The following is a 27,083-nucleotide window of genomic DNA, read 5'->3' on the forward strand; positions in this document are numbered from 1 at the left end:
GCCGTCATAGAGAGAGAGGGTGGTTTACGTGGTAGAACTTGTGACGCAGCTCTGAAACTGAATTGAAATCTAATGATTTGTTGTTTTATGTCCCCTCAGTTTGGAGACCACATGACGATGAGGAACCAGCTTTGATGTCCAGCCTCTCCGGACCCTTCTGCTTCTGCAACACCAACTCTTCAAAAGGGAGGCCTTTATCTCTATTCCCCCTGGAGGAAAAACCTCAACTTGAAAGTTAATTATATTTATCAATAGGAACTGGGCCAAAGTGTGACGTCTTTAAAGGACAGGACAAACCCAGTGGCTCTTTACCTGGCTTGGAATGATTTGGAGTGAATTTGACTGGCGACAGATTAACTCTCTTTAGTTCCACTGAAGAGAATGAACTGAATACAAGTTAAGCTGAAGTGACATTGACGGACACTCTGTAATTTCCTCAAGAATACTCTTGTTTCCTATGAAAGGCTCTTTTCTGAGCCCCTTTCTCCAAAAACCCAAATACTGAACTCTCAGACCAGATTCCCTCACTTCCTCTGACCCTTTCCAAAGGTCTTGGACATTGTCTCCAATTTCACTCAGGAGGAATCATCTCCTCCTTTTCCTCCCAAATCTCTCACCACGTCGTTCTTTTGTGCAGACATGGACCTTCACAGGGCAGCCTTCAAAATGGAGAGCTCCTCCTACTTGCCCAATCCCCTGGCCTCCCCGGCCCTCATGGTCCTGGCCTCCACAGCCGAAGCCTCCCGCGATGCTTCGATTCCCTGCCAGCAGCGTCCCTTTGGCGTCCCAGTTTCTGTAGAAAAAGACGTCCATTTGCCATTCAACAATGGCTCTTACACGTTCGCGTCGATGTACCACCGTCAAGGTGCGGTGCCGCCGGGATTCCCCAACAGAGACTTCCCTCCATCTCTCCTCCATCTCCACCATCAGTTTGCGCCACCGAACCTGGACTGCTCACCGATCAGCATGCTGAATCACAGCGGCGTCGGCGCCTTCAGACCTTTCGCCTCGCCTCAGGACGATCGCGACGGCGTACCGGGCGGCTATCAGTCTGCTTTCACCCCAGCCAAGCGCCTCAAAGGCTGCCTGGACCCAGACGCTTCACCTCACCTGCGGTATTCCGATGCAGAGGGGAAAGAGTACGACTTCGGAGGTGGTCAGATTCCTCCCGGAGGTTCACCCAGCAGCGCGCTGAAGGCGGTGGAGGACAGCGGGAAAAAGATCTTCGCCGTGTCGGGCCTCCTGTCTGATAGAGAGACGTCCTCCAGCCCAGAGGATCGCATCGAACGCTGTAAGTAGTAATTTATGATAGTTCTTTAACGCACTCACACTATAACCTCAATGAACTATGTTTGATGACGACAAATCATAGGAGCATTTCTTGAGCATCTAGTCTGGTCAGTCAGGGTCAGGTCAAGTGTGAAATGTAGGGGCTCGGTGATATGGTCTTAAAATGATATCACAATAACAATATTAGTGCCTATATTTAACAGAATTTCAAAATAAAAGTGTAACAATATCAAGCTCCTAATACCAAACACCTTGATATTTCGAGATCTCTGCTTTAAAGGTTCAATGAAGTTAAATCAGTGATGAATATGACCATGAAGTGTGTTTTGGTCAGTCAACACGTGATTGTTGTTGTTGTGAAAGTTTCCCAAAGTTCAGATACAAATCAGCCTCAATATCAGTCTTTTATAGACATTGAAACAACGTCCACACATCGCATGTGTGGACGTTGTCCACAAGGGTGTGATCCTTTTTCTCCTGTTAAAGTTTGCACTAATCAGTGGATCCACTTCAAAAAAACAAAAACACACACACCAGCGTTGTGGTTTCACAGCTCAACAAAACTTAAACCACCATATTTCCTTTTTGGACCGGCAAGTGTGATAATTACATTTGTAAACACGACTTATGCATAAAAACAAATCAAATTCAGCCTCTCTCTCAAATTAAAAAACAAAGTACAACCAAAGCTGCAATTTGTAAAAAAAAAAGGATGCATATTTCCACGCAGCAAGCACTACACACACCAGTAAACAATCCCATCTAGTATGTTCTCTTGTCATCATTTCCCCTGGATCTCCCCATCCTTGTTTCACAAGCCCACAAGCTCCGCTGGTCACATTAACATTCGCCAGTGGAAAGATGCCATTTGGCCTTCACGCGCTGGGAATGTGATTAGTGTTTGTGTGTGTGTGTGTGTGTGTGTGTGTGTGAATGACGGTTCAGAGACCGGCCATGCTCTCTGCCATCAGCATTCATCATAGCTCTACGCTGGCAGCCCCGTTGCCAATAGATTTACCCACATACCAAAACCTTGGCACAGCGTTCGTGTGTGAGAGAGTGAGAGAGAGGGGGAGGAGGGGAGGGGGAGGAGCTGTGATGGAGCCAAGCACAAACACACAAGCATGTGCACAAATACTCAAACAAAAACACACAAACATCTCCTCCACATGTCAACAAGAACCCGTTGGATGTCGGCGACAACTTTGGAGATTTGCAGACATGGAGACACAGAAACACAAGTCTTATTAGTTTTTTTTTTTAAAGAATTTCAGTCTGTGTATATATAGACATTTATATATTTCCATCATCATCTTTGAGTGTGTGTGTGTGTGTGTGTGCGAGTGATGCTTACTTGATGGAACACATGAGAGACAGAGGCGACGACCTGAGACTGATCCGATAAAAAGACCACCGCAGGAGAGGCAGAGAGGGTGAGAAAGAGAGGGATGGAATTGGGAAAATGACACCCACCCAGTGGCTGGCTGGTGTGTGTGTGTGGGGGGGGGGGATAAGAAAGAGGAAGAAAGATATCAAAGAGAGAGGAAAAGGGACGAAGAACAAAGCAAGAAAAGGAAAAAAGAAAGACTTGGAACTCTGCTGTGGAACAGGAAATGCTGCTGATTTAACTTCAAATCCAGACCCGTTTCGTTTCATGTGCATTTTTTAATGTCTCGTGTTTAGAAAAAAGCACAGATACTGGTTCGGATGCAAGCTCCAGAGTCGAGATGGGAATAGCAGGACGACTTGGGAACAATAATGATAACGTCATGACGCGGTGATTCTGCTTTAACCGATATTTTCCCAGTCGACCGACTAAAAATTTACCAAAATACAGCTGAAAAAGGACTAGATCACGGTCAATCAAGAGGAGTTATTAAAGGTTCAGTCTGTAACATGTAATTATAGGCAAGACATAGAAGTTGAATGCACTAGTGTGTTTAAAAAGTGTATATATAATCGAAATTATTAGGTTTTTTTGAACTTTAGAAAAGGCTCTTGCTCTATGGAGGCCACCATCTCCATGTTTCTACGGAAGCCTGAATGGACAAACTCTGTAGAGCATGCATTTCACATTTTGAACTTTTAATCGTGGTAGTTGAAACTATTCGAGATGTATGGAGTGTGTATATGTGTGCCATATTATGTGAGTACACCCTAACACCACACATTCATAAGCAGCAGCAGGACCAAGACCAGGAATAGGAGAGTAAATGGGTACGGGGGGTGGGTGGGGGAGAGGCTCCTGTGCTGTCTTTTGGAACAGCTGAATCTGTATCTAATCAGGTTAAATCTTTGCACAAGTAGCCTCCACCTCGACCATAGGCTTCTAATGCAATTGGATGTGCAGAGAGGCACTGCTTACTGAGAAGAATTATGGGTTCTCCTTCACCGGTTCTGGCTGTCCACTGGAGGCGTAAAGAACAAACAACACTTTGGTACAGTCCCATGAGGACAGCGCTCTCACTGCTTCACACACACACACACACACACACACACACACTGGTTAACTGGCAGTCTTTGTGCTGCTTCACACATACAGTAGCAGCCTCACAGTAAAGACGTTTTTAATGACCTTTTGGATCAAACAGTGTCAACACAGATTCTTTCATAAAATCTTACATATTTTTGCACATGTATGTGATCTAAAGCGACTACGTTATGTGTTACAGATGAATGCATTGCTTCTTTAGACCGTGCACTTGGAGTTATTAGGAGCAGCATATCTATCACGGTAGATATTAGCCCTGCTTATGAACTTTGAACTGTGTCGTTAACAAAGGCGCCTTATCTACTGTATGTTGATATTATTTATATGGACCCGCTTTATAGCTGCCTGTAGAACCTCCTCGTATATCTCTTCTAAATGACTCGCACAGAACTGGTCACGATGTCGCGTCTCAAAGCCGAACCCGTGTGCATAATTTTAGATAGTTTTGAGAAATGAATAACAATACAATTCCCACTGTCTTTTTCACTTAATGCCAGTTGATCTTTAACTCCTGAAAACAGTTGTACTTTCTACACAGAATGCAATTAATCCACGTGATGGACAGTTTATCACATCGCTCTTGAACTCGCTGCAAAAAAATGTCAGCGAAATGTGACACAGATCCTCCACACTTTGACTTTCCCCGTATCCACTTACACCTGGAATTTATCCAATCACTTGTCAAAAAGGTTAATCCCCTATGTGATGGTGGAAAAGTCGATATAAGACAACATTAAAAAAAAAAAAAAAAAAAAAAAAACCCTATAACCCAAACTTCCCTGGTGCTGAATTCTGTCAAACTTACTGCCTGTCACTCCAGGCAGCAGCGGCCTCCTCCTCCTCCTCCTCCTCCTCCTCCACCTCCTCTCTGCTAAAGCCTCTCAAATCCCTGCGTGGCAGCGACAGGCACGTCGGCTGTTAACGAAACCTGCTAACCTGTCAGCCGCTAAACCTGTGCATAAAGGCCCCATCATGCCTTTAAGAGAACTTATACGCGTGTCATATTATCGCCAAAGCTATTACCATTAACTGCATTCACACTGTAAGGGTGTTTTTTTCTTGTGCGTACAATCAGAGAGAGAATGAAATGTGTGAGTGGAATTAATGGGAATGTTGACAAATGAAACAATCCGCCCTCGAGCTGCACTTTGGTTTGTTTGTAGAGGGGATTTGATGTTTTGGAGCGACTTGAGCGTTTGTGTGTGTGTGTGTGTGTGTGTGTGTGTGTGTGTGTGTGTGTGTGTGTGTGTGTGTGTGTGTGTGTGTGTGTGTGTGTGTGTGTGTGTGTGTGTGTGTGTGTGTGTGTGTGTGTGTGTGTGTGTGTGTGTGTGCGCACCGACCAACCTCAGTGTGTGACAGCACAGTGTGTTTACGTTGTGTAGTAAGTTTGCTTTCATTCACTGTGGTCTCCACATTTACAAGGCTGACATACTTTCTTTCTTTCTTACAAAAAAGTACAATATTAAAAATAAGTCATTTTTATGGTTTTATTGTTTGTTCTCAGGTTTATTAGGTCACACGTATATTTATCGCTGATGTACAGCACTTTGTTTCAGCTCTTTGTTGTTTTAAAAGTGCGTTATAAATAAAGTTGGATTGGATTTTGAAGACAAACAATAAAAAAAAAAGGGAATCCTTGGCAGGAAAAGAAAGACTATGGAAGGAATGTACAGTATACAGATGGGGGAAAAAAAGGGGGGGTGAGATAAAAGAAAGGATGAAAGCAAATAATAAAAAAAAAAGGTTTGTGGGAAGGAATGAGGGAAGGGAAGAGGGAGGATGATGAGCCGAAATGCAGATCCCATCTGTAGCGCTGAAATAAAAGCGGGGGGGAATTCTTCAGAGAGTGCATCACAGACAGGTACACGGTCATAATGTCCACATTTACAGACCTCACTTTCGGAGGCTTTTAGTTCAACACGGCGCTGATACAGCGTGCGTCTTTGGACACACAGCGTTAGCAGTTTGAATGTTTAACTGAGTGCATCAGCCACAGCTGTAAAAACACACAGCCAGAGGCCTCCGGCCGCCTTTCTTCTACTCTTTTGTACTCGTCTTTATACTTTGTTTATCTTTATCTTCTTTCTTTTTCTTCTCGAGCAAAATGTCATGCGTGTGTTGTTTCTTTCTCGGGGGCCGAGTAGCACACATCGCAGGCAGAGAGAATAAATAAATAAATACGTCAAACGAAAGGAAAAATAAGCAGGGTAAAAAATAGTTTGCGAGTTACGGACGGCGGTGATCCTGAGAGAACAGACCAACACACTTTTGCTAAATCGAATTCTCCAAATTCCCAGCGTCAGACTTTGACCCCGGTGACAACGGTGTGAACATTTATGCTCATGACATCATGGTGTACATATAGAAGTTAATTTGTGCGCTCCTCCCTCCTCAAACATTTGTAAGGAAAACTATAGGAACCATAAGAAAAATAGGATTTTTTTTGTTGTTTTTGTCTATGACGTCATAGGTAAACCGGAAAATCGCCTATACTGGCTTTTATACTGGGACAAGGACAGCTGTGGTGTCAAACTAAAGGCTTTGGAAACTGTGGGATTTCAACCCTTTACTTCATATAGACCACCTGCCAACCAGACCACATTTTTATATATGTGTGTATGTCTTTTTTAATTTTTAATTTTTTTTTTATTATATCCGGCATTTGAGAGGTTTAAAAAAAAAATCAAAAAAAAAAATCCAAGGATACTGAAACGCTCATCCCTCCCCCCGTCCTCCTTCACCTCCCTCCTCCCTCCTCTCCCCTCCCACCACCACCTCCATCTCTGCCTGTCACGGTCTGGTGGCCGGGTTAAGTTAAGTAAGAGTGTTCTAATAATTAGGACTGGGACTCGTCCGCCTTCCCGTGTGTGTGTGTGTGCGGGTGTGTGTGTGTGTGTCTTCCTGTCAGTGCTTAGCCAGATGTTAAAAGGCTTGTCCCTCTCATGTTGCCTCCCTGTCAGTCTCCACTGTGTGCCACACACACACACACACAGACACACACACGCACACACACACACATATCAGTGACTGTGCTACTTGTGGTGGCTTTGTTTACCCCCCAGTGTGTGCCCCCTCTGCCCTTCTGGCAGTTCCCCCAGGGTGAGGAGTGTGTGCCGTGTGTTTTCCTGTCAATACTCCACTCTCCATTTATCTGATCCATCAATATTCTGCACGTACATTGCCTTATTGGTAGCGAATGTCATCGCTTTATCGTGCGACTATCGGCGTTCAATGCATATTAGTTGATTTAGTCATTTGATGAAACTGTAAATGGAAATTTACGTTCTCCTTCTGTGTGGTGTTTCTTTGAGTCTTTGCTTTTGCCCTCCTTTGGTCTCACACTGGGTGGTAACTGGAAGCAAGTAGCAGTGTGTGTGTGTGTGTGTGTGTGTGTGTGTGTGTGTGTGTGTGTGTGTGTGTGTGTGTGTGTGTGTGAGAGAGAGTGTGTGTCACTCGGTGTGAATCTTGTGGCCATTGTTGCAATGCAGCGCAGATCAAGGATTAGTCGCTTCCTGTCGAGCCTTTTGTCAGTCCAGCCACTCCATTTGGACACAGATCAGTGTGTGTGTGTGTGTGTGTGTGTGTGTGTGTGGCAGATAGCTCTCACAAATGAGCCACAGGAGCTGCTGTACATCAAATGAAGGGAGAGGAGGATGATCTGAGATGAGAGGATTCCCTCATGTGACGCCCTGCAAAAAAAATGTCTGCAGCCTGAAATGTGATTTCGTCCCATTTCATCCATTCTCGTGAAAATATGATTTTACTCGTGAATGAGTGAACGCGCCTGCTAATCCCTGTGACATCACACTGCTGCAAGTGACGAAGAAGGATGCTTAAAGAACTTAAATAAATGACTTCCATTGCTAACACCCTGACAAATTGCTGTGAAGTATTAGTACAAACAAACGCAAGCAGCCCCTTTTTCTTTCCTTCACACACACACACAGAGTCGGGTCCGTTGTGTCCAGGTTTTTCGGAATTCCACTTTTGTTCCCTTGGTGATGTCAGCGTCGGCCAATAAAAATGCAGCGTTAAAACTCCACTGAGCCGCGTGCAACTTCAGCACACCTGGCAACACACACACACACACACACACACACACTAGACCTGCACTTAAACCTGCACTTGTCTGTTTTTGTGTTACAGTTGTTGCAGATGCTCAGATTGTTTAACCTCAAACACTGCAAACACCACACACATGATTCACCAAATGAGTGAATGTGCTTTTGGTGAAGAGAGTGAAAGACGGCGGAAAGTCCGGATTTAAAAAAGATTCTTAACTCTGCAGCCTTCCTTTACCTCTCCTCTCCTCTCCTTCTCCTTCTCCTTCTCCTCAGTAATCTAATCTGTAGCCAGTTTGTGGATGCAGTCTAGTGTGACAGACCCCCACCCACCCTCTGCTTTTGTCACTTTCACACACACACACACACACACACACACACACACACACACACACACACACACACACACACACACACACACACACACACACACACACACACTGGGCTCTTTTCCAAGAGAAGACCACTTGCTTGGCAGCAACACCCCCCCCCCCCCCCCCTCGGTCCTGGTCACACCTTCTTTAATATTGAATTATTCATCAAATCTCATTGGTTGCTGCTGATGGTGGCCATGATGCAAGCGAAACGGTTTGCGTATCTGTGTGTGGTGAGGGGGGGGGGGATGCGTGTCACCGGTTCGAGACCATTAGCTGTTCATGACGCTCCGTCGCTCGACAAAGCTGCATGAGCCGGACTTTTCTGACTCCTCGGACGCCTCGCGCGTTTATGTTTTTAATAACCAAAACTACACCTGTATCTTTTGATGAAGTGAAAGATGTTATTTAAAAAAAAAAAGGAATAAGGATGTTCAAACTATTTTTAATCCTTCTCAGCTTCGTTTTTCACCCATCTTTGTTTTTTAAAGTTTTTGGCCACTAGAGATGAGACGGCCAGGGCAGAGAATCTGCTGCAAAAGTCCCCCAAGAAAGGTGAAATAAATCAATAACGGGGGGTGTTTTATATGCATGCCAGTGCGTGTGTGCACATACTCCTATGATTTGCATCCACCAGAATCTATACCATTCAATAGTGCACTGTGGTAGCTGCACAGACCTAAAGGTCTCACATAAATCTGTGTCCTGTTTTCTTACCATATCCCCCCTTTTTCATGTAAAAATCATTGAATAAATACTGTTCACCTGCTCTATTACAGCGACCCACCAACCCACAAAGAAACAAATCCCTGTCTTATATTTGGTAAAGGTGCTTCAGCGTCAAACATAACAGTGCGTATCCCTCCGACGACATGTTCACATTTACCCGCAAACGTGAAATCGCAGTCATGCCATTTGCTGCGTTAAAGGCATAAACAGTCCACGGTCACGGATTTGCCTGCACTTCAGGCTGAAAAAAAAAAAAGAGACGCGCATAGAGAAAGAAGAGTGTGTCCATGTTTGCGCACGGGCGCGTGTTCGGTATCTCGAGCGTCTTCCGAGGCACTTCACGTTGACCCCGTGCTGCGGCTGCATATCTGAAAGGCATTAGAAGGATGTGAAATGTGTCAGTGTGTGTTTTGTTTTCCCTCGTGAGTCCCTGAGCAGAGCTGAGGCTCATGCACTGCACTAAAAAAAAAAGGAAATCACAGGTTGGAATTCATGTGATGACTTTTGTTTCAGGTCACAAAGAAAGAAAGAATCACACATTTAATGGACACACACACACACACACACACAGGGAGACACAAGTTTCCTCTTCATCCACCCTTATTCACACTCCTCTCCCTCCTTCCCTTCATCCCTGCCTCCCCCCCGTCACCGGGTGTATGTGGAAACCCAGCCCACTGTTCAGGGGATGAATAATTTAGCGGTGTGTGTATCATCTGTTTACCGTGCTAATCCATCTGTCAGCAGGCACCTATCGATTCGTGCCTGCCTGGTAATTGTGCATCTGCACCACACGGGAGCACACACACACACACACACACACACACACACACACACACACACACACACACACACACACACACACACACACACACACACACACACACACATGCACAAGTAGCGGACGCACACATCTGCTTGTGCACCTATATATGATGTGCAGGTTAGCTCATATTCAGATCCTGCAGTTGACAGCAGGCACTTCATTTCCACTGAGTAAAAGTGATACGAGGGTCAAGGTCACAAAAGACAATAATAATCTGATATTGGAGGCAACAGCGCAGAGACTCCTGCTGGACTTTATTGTGGAGACATTATAGTCGTATGTGATCACACATTAAAAACACCACTATTGTTCTCTTAGCATCAGCTAATATTAGCCGCGCTCTGGTTTTTTTTTGTCTGCAGACAAAAGCAGGACATAAAAAAACACACACAAACGCACACCTGCAAATGTGCGTGACAGGGATGCCCAGTGAGACACACAAACAAACTCGTAAACATGACGTCACAAAAGGTGACACCATGGACAAAAAAAAAAAAGGCGAGTACTTGCATGTGAATGTAAATTAAAGATAAGTTCGATCATAAAAAGGGAAAAATGAAGAGGTAACAAGTGACAAATATAACGTAAGTGTAAGTTAAGTCAGAGGAATGTAACGTAAGCTGCTACGTGAAAAAATAGAACAACAAATGTGGCACAAAAAAAGAGAAAAAGAAGTAGGAAGTGAGTAAAACTAAATACAACTCTTCTCTCATTCCCTGGTGTTTCACTTCAGATTTCCTGCGATCACATCTCACTTCACTTGTTTGATAGTAAACACAATTATATCCCATATTTTTTTTATTTGTTTTGTCACTCTTCCTCCGTCTTTTCCCCTTTTTTTACACCTTAAACCTTCTCTGGTACGTATTATCACAGACTCTTGTTCAGAATACACTGACAAATTAGAAATTAGAAAACGTACATGTATAGTTGTATACACAGAGGACTGCAGAGAGTGAGGTAGTGCAGTATAGTGGAGCACGGTGTGACTTCCACGTGTGACCATTGATGGTTGTAATTATAAAATTGCTGCTTTTAAAAGCTCATTGATTGATGTCATTAGCTCCATGAGTGATTACTAATTGCTGCGCTGGCACGTGAACCACATGGGATATACATACGTACGCTCATGTACACACAGAGATTACACACACACACACACATATGCATGCAAATGTGTGTTTTCCGGTGAAAGAATAGGAAATAATTTATAGAACCAAAAGAAAAAGCAGTATTTTATTTAATTATATTGTTTTAAGAAACCTTTCAAGATTATTTTTATGATTATTATTATTATTTATATAATTTCACAATCCATTTCTGTAATCCATATCATAAAATCTATTAAAACTGGTAATATTAGAACTGTGGCTGGGGATATCCAGTGTACTGTAGCCCTGTGGTGATTATTGAACTATTGAACCTCCTCATATCGTCATAAAAAAATGTCTAAAACTGCTTAGAATTTGATAGTTTTTTCTTAAATTAGAAACCTTAAATATAAAATACATCTTTTTAGTTTTTGGTTAGTTTAACGTACGTCCAGCTGATCTTTCTGTTATCGCTCACTTTAATCTCTACGTGTTGTCGTCTGTCTTGAATGATTGTGTGTAGCTTATGTTTTTGTCCAATTTGAGGCGATATGGAGTCAGGTGGTGGTGGTGGTGGGGAATAGTGGGAGCAGTTTGTTATGATGACCGGTAAAAGTCAAGAGCAGGGGGCTAATCTGCTGCTCAGTGTGTGTGTGTATGTGTGTCAGTTTAATTGTGTGTATCCATTTTGGTAACATTTCACTCCATTTTCCCCTCCTTTTTCGTGTGACTTTGTGTGTTCTGACACTTACCGACCGCGTTGATAGGGCCACGTTGGCTCCTCCTGCCATCACCACTCTGTCTCACACACACACACAGTTGGTGTTTCGGGGGGTGGGGGGGGGCACGGGGGGCGCAGCAGGGTTCATTTCGACGTGCAATGTCTAATATTACATCCCTGTGGCAAAATGCTGGGAATTCTGGCCTCCTCCTGGTGAAGCGTCACATCTTTGTATGTGTGAGTGTGTTTTCCCATCTACATGTTTGTGTGGTCTCCATCTGTAAGTGTGTGTGTGTGTGTGTGTGTGTGTGTGTGTGTGTGTGTGTGTGTGTGTGTGTGTGTGTGTGTGTGTGTGTGTGTGTGTGTGTGTGTGTGTGTGTGTGTGTGTGTGTGTGTGTGTGTGTGTGTGTGTGTGTGTGTGTGTGTGTGTGTGTGTGTGTGTGCGTGTGTGACAGGGGGTGTTAGAAGCAGGCAGGAGCTTAGCAGAGTAAAAGAGAGCAAATCTGTCAGCTCTCCCTGGGCAGACAACCCTTCTGACCCTCATTCAAAGACATATTGATTCTCCTCTACACCCAGCAGGGGAGGTGTGTGTGTGTGTGTGTGTGTGTGTGTGTGTGTGTGTGTGTGTGTGTGTGTGTGTGTGTGTGTGTGTGTGTGTGTGTGTGTGTGTGTGTGTGTGTGTGTGTGTGTGTGTGTGTGTGTGTGTGTGTGTGTGTGTGTGTGTGTGTGTGTGTGTGTGTGTGTGCACAAGTGCTTAACACAGCCTGATCATTTCTCCTGGCTTCCTTCATACACAGACAGCCTTGTTCCACCAGCATTGTTAAGCAAAATAAAATATATTTGATTGTATAATCAATTGAACGCGAACCGCGTTCATGTTCGAGAGCGAACCAAATAGATTATTTCCGACAGGCAGCGACACAGATCTGACACACAGCTCGACTTAGTTTTGTTGTTCTTTGGGGCTTTTAACTTTCTTGCTCTGTGTGTGTGTGTGTTTGTGATACACACTTAGAAGAGACAGCGAGAGAGAAAATAAAAGCATCAGCGAGCGAAAAAAACGCACAAACCGAGCCAGCCACAGGGACGAGCTTTTCTCTCATCTGGACACTAAACCTCACTGTGCACTTGTTAGCGCTTGCCTTGTTTTCCAGGAAGAAGCCTAATGACCTATGGGACGTGGCCAGTCGGGGGCTCGGTTTGTCTGTTAGGGACCCTGTGTGTGCTTTCATGTGACCGTCAGAGCGACCGTCGCACAGTGACTGGGTCAGGACCTAAAGGCCAGTGGTGGGAAGATTAGAATCAAGCTCCCAAATCATACTGAAGATGGTGATAATAAGAGAATCGGCCGAGACTGTGAAGTGACTTCAGGGTTGGTCCATTACAGTTAGTGACTTAGACTGTGGCTTCACGTCACACAACACTGCTGCTGCAGGAGGGAAACTAAAATATGTTTCTTTCCTTCTTAGATTTCAAACTTTTGTGTTGCTGCCAGTTTGTTGGAAATGATATGACACAATTCAGGGGGTTTGTCGTCATACAATCTCAACTCATTTGTATTTAAAATGATAGAGGAGAGGCCTATAATGTCTTAAAATATTTACTTCTTCAATACAGCACAATGTCCATTTATTAAACTGAGGTCTAATTTAGAACCAAATAGATGACCCTCGTTCAAAGACGTATTAATTCCACATCGATGGAATGTGGCGATGTTGTTACCGACAAGCAATTAATGCTCCCAGTGAAGCTCCTCCCTCTCGTCTAAAAAAGATCTCCTCTGTATTCAAACAAACCAAGATGGTCGCTGACCAAATCGCCCCAAAAAAACTTCAAGGCTTCAAACGACCAGTGGATGATGATGATGTCACGGTGGCTTCTATGTGGTCAAGAACAAATCAGTAAAGTTTTACTCAAAGAAAAGATGGAATATGTACATAGGTGTATAGAGGCCCATTTCCACTGTTCTAATGGTACATTGTGTTTGCTAATGGCGTTAGAAGGTTATTGGATGATTAGAAAACCCTTGAAAACCCTTGTGCAATGATGTTAGCACAGCTGAAAACAGTTTTGCTGGTTCTTTGACGAAAGGACAAAAATGATTATTTTGAATATAAATCATTATTTCTAATTTTGTCAATGTCTTGACTATATTTTCTATACATTTTGCAACTCTTTTGATGAATAAAAGTGTGACTTTTAATGGAAAACACAAAAAAACTGTAGGTGACCACAAACATTTGAGCGTTAGTATATATATATATATATATATATATATATATATATATGAGAGTGTATGTGTAGTCACTGTGAGGTCACACGTCTGATGACCTGCTGTGGACCTGGCAGCACAGTCTGAGGTCTCTGGTAATGGCTGCTCACCGTGGGGGAAACCAGTTATGGCGGTTTGTGTGGTGGAGGAGGAGGAGGGAGGTAAAGACTCTGACACGGTGGGGTCATTGTCTACAGTGTCAATGTCAGTGGGGCTGCACGCCGACCCTGCTCCTGCTGACACACACACACACACACACACACACACACACACACACACACACACACACACACACACACACACACACACACACACACACACACACACACGGTCAGTGGTATAAGCTGAAAAGTGCTGGCTACAATAATGAAAGGCAGGTGCAGCCAACGGGGCCGACCACGGAGAGAGAAAGAGAAAACGAGAGGACAAAAAGAACATGTGAAAGTCAAAGCAGGTGGAGACGATGGTCATGTGTGTGTGTGTGTGAGACACAGGTGCTAACAGGACAGATATACCATGAAAAGACAGAGTGTGTGTGTGTGTGTGCATAATTAATGCACGGCAGCACCTGAGGGCACCTCTATCCTGTCATCACTGTGTTCATAATTCCCATTACATGGTGAGGTGTCACATACATCAATAAGCGGTCAGACTGCTAATTGTGACATTTAAACAAGGCCCGACTTTAGTGTGACGCTGATAATATCGCACAACAAACACGACTTTGTCTGTAACCTAGCGTTAAACTTTACTGACAACTGACGGTTGTTGACGTGACCTTGACTTTGACGACACCTTTTTTTCCCACACCTAGATCTCATCATTTTATCCGCTCAATCGTGTCAGCTCGTGCAAATAGTCCGGGTTCTATCGAAAGTGACTTTTTAAGTTTGCCGTCCCGCTGCTGTCGATGTGCAAAAGGCCTTCAAGGCGAGACGAGAATGAATAAGCTCAGATTTGACCAAAAGACGCAATAATGTACATGATTCTGCCTCTGCCTCCATGTCCCTTTGTCACTCTCTGTGTGTCTCTCACACACACACACACACACACACACACACAGTGCGGGCCACAGATGGCATGGTGGTGTCAGGGTGAGAGGGGTTTGTGTTAGGATCAAAGAGCTCCAGTGTGTGGCCCCTCCACCCTTCACTTGCTTTCTTCCATTCTTTCTCTTTCCCGTTTGTCATTTTATTCCTCCCCTTCCTCTGCTTTCAATCTCACTTCCTCTGCCCCCCCCCTCCTCTCTCTCTCTCTCTCTCTCTCGCTCCATCTCTCTTCATTTTTTCCCCTAATCTGTCCATCAGAAGTGTTGATAAATTATTCATTCCTGTCTGTCCCCGTCGACTTGTCACCTCTCCTCCACTTGCCTCCTTCCCTCTTCTCCTCTTCTCCTCCACCTCTCCTCTTTTGAAGAAGACGACCACACACGAGCCAAAGCTGGGTTTTTTTCTGCGAGTTAATGGAAAGGAATTTCAAATTATCTCAGCTTTATTTTGTGAATTCTCCCCTTGAAATTGCGGAAAATCGGTTTAGTGCGACGGGGGGAAAGGCCTGAATTTGATACGGTTAATATTCCTCCTTTCCTTTATTCCTCCATGTAAAACACAATGCATCAGGCATAGAATGCTAAGTAGAGCTGATGCAATTAACCGTCAACTGTTTTGATCATCGATTAATCGGATTTTCATGATTAAAACAAGGTTTCTGATTGTTTTAGCTTCTTAAATGTGAATATTTTCTTCGTTTCTTTGCTCCACATCACAAAGAAATCATTCAAACTGAATCATTTTGGGCTGTGGACAAAACAAGGCGTTGGAGAACATCGTCATTTCAAGGTTTGACAAACACTGATCAGCGTTTTTTAACATTTTCTTAGTTGCTGCTCGAATGCTAAGTAGATGAGGGGGAAAAAGGAAGGACTAAAAAAGTGTCTTTTATTACTCAAACCCACGACTTATGGGATGGAGTGTGGATAACAAACAGTTTCAAGACACACAAACAACAACCAAATGCATTTTTTATTATTATTTTATTTCAGAAATAACTGAAGAAATTGCTGCGGAAAGCTATTCATCCTCGGAAATCCAGGCGAATACAAAGTTAGGGAGTGTAGTGATTAGTGATAAATTGCTTTATATTTCCCCATAGGTGGCGTGAGAGTGAGGATCGTGTCTTAGCCGTGCGTGCGTGTGTGCATGAGTGTGTGCGTGCTTGCGTGCGAGTGTGTGTTGGCTGATACAAGAGTGTGAAGCACTTGCCTTGAACCCTTGGGATATTAGAATGCAGCTTTGTGTGTGTGTGTGTGTGTGTGTGTAGACATGTGAGTGTGTGTGTTTGTGTCACATATGCTCGCTCTCTCAAAAGACGGGCCTGTCTCAGCCTCTCTCATCCCGTTACCACAACGATTAATACATTTTAAAAAATGTCCTCTCCACTTTCCCCTCCGGTGTCACACACACACACACACACACACACACACACACTGCTCACTATTCAGCAGAGGTTACTGCTACATCAGCAGCACACACAGCACTGCCTTTAGAGGCTGATCAATCTGTACTGCTGCTTGCGCTGATGAATTACAGAAGTCAAGACAGAGAGGGGGCAATGGAATAAGGGAGGGAGAATGAGGAGGAGGATGAAGAGCAGGAAAAGGAGTGGGAGGATAAAGAGACAACAAAGACGGGCGAGCGGCAAAGGTGGGGATGAAGATATCGATTCAGAAAAAAGTCATGGATGTAGTTTTGGAATTGTTGTGAAAAGTTGTGAGGTGGACATAAAAGGGGAGAAGAGGAGGAGCAGATGTGGTTCAGGGGGAAATAAAGGTGGAGGTGGAGGAGAAAAACAGCACATGGATCTCTCATTTAGTCAATGCGGGTTCAGAGACGGACTGAAATTCATCCCCAAAAAGCACGGATCATATTGACCTAAGCTGTTCCATTCGGACAAGACGGGCAGAGGCCGCGGTCACGGAGACGTGTGGGGCCTGAATAGACGTCTTTGTTTGGCAGTGAGGGAATTCTTTCACAGGACGGAGGCTGTTGTTTTAAAGAGCTGTCATAATGGCTCGAGATGGATCATGCATACAGTGTTTTCGGAGAGCGCTGCCAAGGAATTGGCTCAAGTGGGGCAGTATTTCATCGCGATAAATTGTCCTGATGCTCAGCTTTTTTTCTCTCCCTCCCTTATTTCTTATTTGACGTCTTAACTTCACATGGAAGTTCATTTAAAGACGTGGTTCTTCGGAGGCAGACGGGTTTTATTTTTAGCCGTCTGTCATCTCAGAAATACCGGATCAGGAGGTGTTTATTAGTAGAAATAGAATATCGTACATACACTACCGTTCAAAAGTTTGGGGTCACCTATACATTTTTTGTTGTGTTTTCCATTAAAAGTTGCACTTTTATTCATCAAAAGAGTTGCAAAATGAATAGAAAATATAGTAAAGACATTGACAAGATTGGAAATAATGATTTGAAAACTTTGCTTTGGTCAAAGAACCAGCAAAACTGTTTTTAGCTGTGCTAACATCATTGCACAAGGGTTTTCTAATCATCCAATAGTCTTCTAACACGATTAGCAAACACAATGTACCATAAGAACCATGGAAATGGGCCTCTATACACCTATGTACATATTCCATTAAAAACCAGACGTTTGCAGCTAGAATAGTCGTTTACCACATTAACAATGTATAGAGTGTATTTATGATTAATTTAATGTTATATTAATTGAAAAAAAAGTGCTTTTCCTTCAAAAATGATGACACTTCTAAGTGACCCCAAACTTTTGAACGGTAGTGTAAGTGTGTATAATTGAATTAAAATAAAAGATATGTTCATAAACTAACAAAGAAGAAGAAGGAAATGGCACAGAGAGTTGTTAAAGAACGTCTACGTCCATTTAGGATTATGAAGGCCGCAGTAGCTCTCTTACACACTTGGTAAAGGGAGGGAAGATTAATTTTTACGCACTGGACTTTTTTTTAAGACTCTGGCAACATCTGCCCGAGGATCTTCAACGGCCAAATTACAAAATGGATCAGATTTGTTTGCGGTTTTTTACACCGAGCTCAACTTTTGTTTTGTTTTTTTAGCGTGAAAATTAATGTTAACGCTGTATTTACAGAGCCGCAAAAACTTCTCCTCCGTCCATCCATCCATCCATCCATCCATCCATCCCATACCACAGGACCAACATTTCACATCACTGTATCACCACTGGTGCAAAGGTGTCTTTTTTAATTAATCAGCAGTGTGTGCTCACTCTGCCGTGAGCGACTGAACTTAATGATGTCAAGTTTATTATCTGAGAAATAGTTCAGAGAAGGAAAAACAACAACATATAACAACTATAAATATCTGCACCTCACCATCATATTCTTTTTTTTTTTGCATAATAACTGAATGGGCGTTAAATAGCGCTGTATCCTAATAAGGAATCACATTAACAGTTGCGTCGTATGTATCTTTAATGTATTGGCTCGTGCGCCGCGGCGATAGAGAGACGCAGACCCGTAACTCTGACACATTATGTGAAATATCTTTTTTTTCCCCTTCTCTCTCTCCCTCCCTCTCTTCCTCATTGTTGCCGGTGATAAATCCATAGCTATCTATGACAGCTTTGTTGCTGCTGGGAGGCCCCTCCTGCCTTGTTTGGCTGTGATTCCAGCTGACAGCTTTAGGAGCGTGTCTTTATTTAAGAGCTGCTGTAATTACACAGGCTTTAGCATATGTAGACGGCCAGATATGATTCAAACCACTCCCGACAGCGAGAGAGGGGAGCGGGGGGGGGGGGGGGAGGAGCTCAACGGGTGAATGAGAAGAGAGATAAAACACACACAATGGCGGCAAAGCGCAAGAGAGAGGGAGAGAGGGCAAGGGAATGGGAGGAAAAAAGGAGACAGAGAGGGAGAGATATGGTGAGCAGGGCAGACTGATAGAGCAATTGAGAGACGAGGAGAGGGCAATCAGGAGAAGGGGGGGGGGGGGCTGGGTGAGAGAGGAAGAGATATGGTTTGGCAAATAAAAGAGGAGCGTGGTGCTGCTGCAAACTGTTCGCCTTATGATGCCTCATTAGGGCTTAGGGCTGCAGATAGTGCCTGTTAGAGAGATCTATGGCCTCAGCACAGAGCGAGAGAAGAGGAGCAGGGCAAAGGGAGAGGGAGAGACGCCGCTAACATGTAAAACACAGGCAGGAAGGAGAGTGATATAAAAGTGATTAGTTTTTTTGACGCCAGTTATAATAATAATAATAATAATAATAATAATAATAATAATAATATCACTGATGCTGAGAAGTGAATCATCTGCAAACAGATGTCCCTCAAGGTCTCTGCACGGTGCTTGGTGCCAGAGACTTTCACATATGTCATTCTGATCTATTGAAGCTATTTTCAGACATTAATGTCCAGAGATTTGGCGTCCCGGAGACCCGTTTGCCGTTCGCGCTATATGACAAACACAGATGCAGGTGAGAGTCGTTCGCAAAGCAGGCGGCAGAATCTCCAGGTGATCCAGGTGAGGAGGACACTCACACTTCTCCTGCTGCTTTCTCATAATAAGGAGCTGGCAGGAGAATCTCTGGAGGCCTGACTCGTGTGGACGTTTGTGTTCACATATACAGCATTAAAAGGTAAAATGTCCAGGCTTCAGTGCATACGAGACATGTGAGACTTTAAGGACTTCCTGTCTCTGTTGGCAGCACACTCCAGTGTGTGGGAACTTTTCTGTTATTTCAAAATTCAAAGTTAGTTTTTTTTTACACTTCTGTTATATATATCTGTGTTTACGTGGGGGTCCGGTTTCTCTTTCACTGAATGTGAGATCCTAGGACTGATACATTAGACGTTTTCTCCTCTACCAAAGTTCATGTCCTGGCTTTCTTCACCAGCAGAGTAGACGTAGCTTCTGATCGAAATAAAATGAAACTATTGCCATGTCACATATTTCAATGGCAGCTGCTTTAAAGTCAGGATTTCCCGCACAATCCTGACTTGTTGCCCTATATACAAATAAAAATGTGGTCATATTTTTTTTATCCCATTTATCCCACAAACATGACCCATGATACACTGTTAAATTAATTAATTTGGCCTATTAATGATTAGTATGATGATGCAAAAGTTGGCTAAGTAAAGAAATTGTTGACTCTCCTCTGCTGTGTTTGGACGCTGTCCTCAACATTAACTAATTAAACACAGCAACAGATGAGCAGATAAGAGGGAAAAAAGAGAGCAATTTTGGCTAAATGGCTAACAAAGAAGAGTGTGAGCGGCAGAGTCGAGCAGATAAGGAATCGGACACTGTCCAGGCGACACCGAAGACAAAAGAGCCGGACCAAAGACCGCCAAAATAAATGTCTTCCCTTTCTTCAGCGCGTGTGAGAAAGATAGCTGATAGTATATCACCGGGTTTCCACAAGCACCAATTAGGAGTTGGGTTTTAACAAGCAGAGAGAAACAGTGGGCCAGAGAAAGAGAGGGAGAGGGAGAGGGAGGGAGACACAGAGACCGTTAATCCACCGTCCATTGTCAGTCGCTACAGGAAGAAACCGTGTTGCACGTTTCACCGCGGTGGACGCGGGCTGTAAATCTAACGACGCAAACCTTTTACGTGCCGCGCTCACAGTGCGCGCGGATGCAGCCGCGTATGATTGCGGCTGACGCGAGCCCCCCGGAGCCGCCCCGGTGAAGGATCGCTTTCATCAGAGAGAGCTCGCAAATCAAAGCAGCCTGTAACTCCAACACACACACACACACACACACACACACACACACACACACACACACACACACACACACACACACACACACACACACACGGTCACAGTGAAGGAAGCATAATCAGGCATTTTGTTGCAGTTATCCAAAGTAGTAAATCAGAACCTGTTGTTTCTGTATCATCACAGGCGAGTGCTTATCTGCAAGCTACAGGTGTGTGCATGCATGTGTGTGTGTGTGTGTGTGTGTGTGTGTGTGTGTCTTTATCTTCTAACCACAGAGGGGCTCTTTGTGGTCGGTTGCTGATTAGCCGTCTGTACACATGTCCGATCATAAATCTCCCCGTGTGAGACGATATTAGCGCTAACGAGGCACAAGTATAAAGGAAGAGTGGCTGTCTAATAATAAGTGAAGTTTCCTGGTAAATTTCTATCAGGTTGAGCCGGATATTGTAACCCGCCGCACCGTTGGGCTACACGCATTTGAACATACGCATTAGCCGCACGGTCGTAGTCCTCACCCTGAGGAGACCTGGCCCTTCCCTAATCACAACACAACACTCTCCTGAAAAACAACAACAACGCGTGCGTGGGAGTTGATAATGTCGACCCGCTCCCACGTTCTCCATCCTATAACCACCGTCATCTCCCTAACTGCTGCTTGTGTCGCCCCCGGAGGATCCTCTCAAGACGCTGATCATAGTCATGATGTGCTGTTAGGAACATGCTGGACGCCCTGCCCTGCTGTTTGTGGTAGCATTTATTTAAAAAAACAGCTTTTGTTTGTGTTGTGTTTTTATTTTATTGAGTCGCCGTTATGACGGAAAGACGGAGTGAAGTGCCAGCATAGACCACCTGCTCACTTTGGAAAATACTGTAGTTAGGGAGCTGAGGGAGTGTATGTGAAGAAAAATAGGCCAAACGTATCATATGTGATACATTCGTTTTTGAGCGCACCACATGAGCAGTGTGACAATTTTTTCCTCGACAAACCCGACGTATACAATTATGGGAAACCCGACAGAGATTCAAACACTGCGTAGGCCACTTTCCCCATGTGTACTGTGAGAAATGCAGAGTGCATCTTTGTCTGAGCAACTGTTTTCAAGCCGACCATCACTCAAAATAAAAAGGTTGTGAACCGTAAAAATAAGTAAAAAGTAACTGAAATGTTACGTCTTCCAGACGTTCACCGTGCCAGTTCTATTGCTGCATTGTTTTTGTTTGATTTGTTGGATTTGTTTGTGTATTTTTTGTTCAAGAAAAAAAAGAATCTTTGAGCCTTTTGACCCGCTGTAGCAAATATGATACAAATTAAAAACCCCTATATGGGAAAAAAAAAAAAAAAAAAAAGAATTGGAATTTTCTGTCAATTATTTAATGGTTTGGGCTTTACAGGGTTAAGCATTATCTTAAAGAGCAGATTTACTCTAGGTGTTACTGTAAAGTTTGACTGTGTGTGTGTAGATATAGTGTTGACACTCTGCAGCTCTCACGTCCCTCACTTTAACCCCAGAAAGAAAACTTTTTGACCCGTTTTTGTTCTTGCGTTAGCATGAAACTGACGATACGTTGAACCTGATCTGCTGCTGCAGTTTCGCAAACAAGTCGACCTCTCACTCTCGCTCTGTGCATTAAAGACGTTCCCCTCAGTCTCGGCGGACATCTCTGGCACTCGACGATCTCACTCGGTTGAAAAGTGACTACAATGCACAGTAATAGTGGTTTAACTCAGTGTGAAATGTTTGGCCTCCCTCTCATTGCTCTTCCTAATGGGACCTATTGACTGTTTGTGCAATCAGAGTACATCACTATGTATGTACAGTAGATTAGAGACTGGAACAGCAGCCGTCGCCTCTGCCTCGCACTCTCTCTTTACATCTATTTATCTTTCCATGTTGCACTTTCTCTCTCTTCGTGTGTGTATGTGTCTTTCTGTGTGTGTGTGTGTGTGTAATTTGCAGTTAAATTGAATGATGCTTCACCGTGCAGCGCTGTCAAAGAATTATCCGTGTTGACAAAGCAGCTCACGCTATATACGATGATCACAACAATACAAAGAAATGATTAAGGTATAATGCAATCATTTATGCTGCCTTTGTTTCTCTTTGCATACCTCTCGCTCTCCCTCTCTCTCTCTCTCTCTCTCTCTCTCTCTCTCTCTCTCTCCCTCTGTGTAACAGCAGGTAAACAGTCTTGTAGCTTGTAGTGGTTATGTGATTCAGTAGCGTGGCGCATTTCCGAATGGTAATTTGCAGAAATGAAAAGTTAATCAAGCGTGCTGCAGAAGTGGCCCTGAATAATTTAGCAGTGAGGGGAGAATGAGAGGATGGAAGGGAGGAGGAGGAGGAAGGTGAGATTGTTGATGACTCTGTCCTCCATATCTGTATTTATGTTTTATATCCTTCTATTCTCATTCCTTTCATTCTTTCTTACCCAGAAGTTTGGTTCCACTTGTCGTTTCTGCTCTTTGGTTCTTACTGATTTCCTTCACTCTCATCCTTCGTGTCCATCATTCTTGACTCTTCTGTCTCCTCTTGTTTTGTTTTTTTTGTGCGTGTGATGTACTGGCACGGACAGTATATAAGCAGAAAGAAATCTTAATTTGGGCGAGTTTATCTTTGTCAAATGCTTTCTGAGTGGGCAATTAATTACTTAGCCCCACTTAAACTTTTAATATCCTCCTTCTCCCTCTCTATCTTTAATTAATTTCTCATCGCGAGAAAGAAAAAGAGTTTCATTAAAACCAGAGCCATTAGTCTTCCAACAGGAAGAAAGCCCATACCGGGTCATTACAGACGACTCCCTCAACCCCCTCGATGATTACAGAGGTACAGAGTAAACATTTTTCTTCTTTTCTGCCGAGTCTGAGAAACATGTCTGACAAGTGCCAATACATGACACCCCCGCCCCTCCAAATCTCCTTTTTCCTCCTGTGCATGCATAATGAGTCATGAGCTCCAGAAGCAGTCATTCAAAAGTAACACTTCTAATATATGCACAACTCTGACTCTCACTTTTTTTTTTTTTTTAACTAATTAAGAAGACTTTTAATTTAAATAAGTGGGTGATGTCGTAGAAAATAGAAAATGACAAATTCTCATTAGATAAAATGATGTCCTGTGCATATTTACAATATGTGCCTCCATCGTGGTGATAATGTTAGTTTTTAAACTTGTTATTTTTTTTGCTAATCCGCTACAAAAAAAAGGGTAAAATATGCATTAAATGGCGAAAATATGTATTATATATATTATATATTAATATGTAAATATGTATAAAACTATGTACTTTGGCAAATTGGAGTGAGAATGAACTGCAGACCCAGACGCTAGTTTGTGAAAGCTCTGCGTTCTTCCTCTTTAATGGAAATTAAGGGCCTGTGTGTGTGTGTGTGTGTGTGTGTGTGTGTGTGTGTGTGTGTGTGTGTGTGTGTGTGTGTGTGTGTGTGTGTGTGTGTGTGTGCGTGTGCGTGTGTGTGAGAATGAGAGAGGGATATGTGCGATGCTTTTGTCACACAGCCTCAGAGGGCCCAGATTTTATTAAGTACGCTATGGAGAAAGAGAGAAACAAAACAAGGGGAAAGTCTTTCGCTCTCTTTCTCTTGCTCTCTTTTATTCACACACACACTCACGCACACACACTCACGCGCACACACACACACAGACACGTACACATACACACACACACACACACACACACACACACACACACACACACAGTGACTCAGACCAGACTCAGAATTTTATTAAGTCCCCTTTAGAAAGAGTGAGAGTGAGACAAGAGGGGGAAAAGTCACCGGCAGCATGGTAATCAGGCTCGCTAACCAAGAGACACCAAGGGAAGAGGAGAGTTTGTTGAAGGAGAAAAGAGAGGACGGAGAGAGGAGGAGGGAAAGTTTCAAAACTCTTTTCTTCCTTTGGAAAACAATGGATGGGGGAACGCAAAGTAAAGAAAAATTGACATTAAATTAGTATTACGTGTGGTCAGTTATTGATTTTCCTTTCTATTTTAGTCTCAAGCACCGACTACAGACGTTAGAGTGAGATATACGATGAAACACCATTTTTTAAGATACGCTTGTTGAGGCACTGATAAAGACAGACACCTGCAGGACGGACACGGAGAGCAGGAGAAAAGGAGGATGGGGAGCAACAGGAGATAGCAGCAGGAGGAGGAGGAGGAGGAGGAGGAGGAGCTGGGTGATGCTTTGCATGACTGCGCATTCCCTCGACAAGCTCTGCCACACACACACACACACACACACTGAGCAACGACTGGTGTGCGGGTGGCTGTCTTGTTGGCAAGGGTTTCTGATTTCACGGCCTACTGGGTGGTGGCATTCAGCTTCCATTAGCCACCCCTCTTTCACATTACTGACCCCCCCCCCCACACACACACACACACACTGTCCACTCAACGCCTCCCAGTTTCTTTTCTTCATATATTATCGTTAACGCATAATAAATCGGTGTCAGTGTGTGACTGAAGAGAATGTTTTTTGCCATTCAGTGTTTCTACTTTTTTTTTAAAGCCAAATACAACTATGTTTAGTCAGTTAAGCAAGGCACTATCTCTTGCAGTATCAGGGGTTCAATTTCCTGAGTGCATGTCACAAGCAGGACCCTGGTTTAGTCAACAGGGGAACGTTGATCACGGTGACAAGCTCATCAAGCCTTTTGTCAGCGACTAGTGAGGACACACACACACACACACACACACACACACACACACACACAGTGACAAGTTGAAGAGAGAAAAATGGCGGCATAAAAATGTGTATTTCGAGTGAGTGTGTCCCCTAAAGTATAGGGGAAAATGGTGTGTGTGTGTGAGGGTGGGAGGTCCTGTCAGCTTGTGTCTGAGTGAGTCTGCTTGGACTGAGGGCTTCAGGGGTCAAGAAACAAGAGGTCTCACTCACACACACACTCACTCACACACACACACACACACACACACACACACACACACACACACACACACACACACACACACACACACACACACACACACATTGACGCTTCTTTCTCAGGCATTCAGGCTTTGTTATGTCAGAGAATTTAGTGCTCAGCAAAGCAGCTCCGGTCACTCAGGGATTATTTGACTTCATGAAGCTCTCTCTCTCAGTGTCACTCTTTTTTTTCTTTTCTTTTTTTTTTTAGCGACAGACTGCAGCGACACTGTTTCACAACAAAATTATCAACTATCAGCTTTGTTTCTGTAGGATTCTTTTTTTGCACGGCCCTAAATCTGTCCCGACACCCACAAAACATCTACGTTAATGAAAATGTGATGTGGTAATGCAGCTCTGTTCCTATAAGACACGTTTATTGTTCATGTTGTTAAAAAAAAAAAGAAATACAATAAAATCCAATGAAATGAAACAGAGTGTACAATAAATTTACCCAATGAACATATTTTCTGGTTTCGCAAAAGCCTCGTACGACTCGAACCAAAATCAGTTTAAAGCACATGAGTGAGCAGAAAACAACATCAACATGTTGACCTTGAGTTTTAAACGCACACTTTTCTGTATTACTCCACGGCTGGAAATAGTCCCGCACTTTTTCTTCATTGCCCTGTTCATTTCATTGCATTATTAACTTTTAGGTTAATAATGATTTTATATATATATTATACACACACATATACACATATATATGGTTAAAGTGTGCCCACACCTGCTTCATTTCCTATATTTCCTATCGCCATTTGTTATCCATCTAAAATGTTCTTTAAGATAAAGTTTTGTTGAGACTATTTACTACATGTAGTTTTAGTATTTTTACAGAAATGCTTTCTTTAGATGAAGCTCTTAAAAAAATAAATAAATACACAATAAACACTGTCCAAATGCAGCTGTTAATCTCTGCTGCTACTTTCTTTTAAATCTCCACACATAAACTATGATCCAACATTGATTGAATTAAGACCAAAATACAGACCTCGGTCCAAGTATTTGAGCAGAGCAATACTTTTTTTTTTTTTTTTTTTTAAACCTCCTCCAAGTTGATTAAAATATGTGCTATTTCACATTAGTTTGGTTTTTATGGTCAGTGAGGTAATTCGTTGTCAGTAAATGGCTTGTCAGAGTGCGCTGTGAGTGATGTAATGCTATGAAGTCTATTGCTTGAATTGCCCCTATGCCTATTAGAGGAAATCGACTTCTGCGCCCATTATTTGATTATCTTGCAGGAAGTTTGGAAACGGCCATTGGTCTCATGTTACGGAAAAGGGGTTTATCTGTCTTTAAATGCTCCGAATACCCTTATGAATGAATTTTCAATATTAATATAGCAACGAAAAGTTTTTCTTTCACAATAAAACCTTTTGCTTTTACCAGACGCTTGTGCAATATGCAAACACTTTCTCCTCCGATATCCTTTAATTAAGTTTCCATTGGCTGCAAACGCACTTGAACACGTTCCCTGGGTCCCGTCTCATGGTGGGGGTCTAATACCTGGCTCTAATTAACATGCATTTAAAAATACTCGTGATGCAAATT

The 27,083-nt window shown here is 43.3% G+C and overlaps 1 protein-coding gene across 1 annotated transcript in view; it reads left to right on the forward strand.

Annotated features, from left to right (window-relative positions):
* Positions 1–639: 639 nt before the first annotated feature.
* rnf220a (ring finger protein 220a) overlaps positions 640–27,083 on the forward strand; it is a gene marked incomplete at both ends in the record, with an annotated part of 150,624 nt that continues 124,180 nt past the window's right edge. Inside the window, one exon of the mRNA XM_083888936.1 lies at positions 640–1,291. Coding sequence (XP_083745062.1) covers positions 640–1,291 — 652 coding nt within the window. The remainder of the gene's footprint in view (positions 1,292–27,083) is intronic.

The sequence above is a fragment of the Microchirus variegatus genome (genome assembly GCF_963457635.1).
Source record: "Microchirus variegatus genome assembly, chromosome: 5".
NCBI lineage: Eukaryota > Metazoa > Chordata > Actinopteri > Pleuronectiformes > Soleidae > Microchirus > Microchirus variegatus.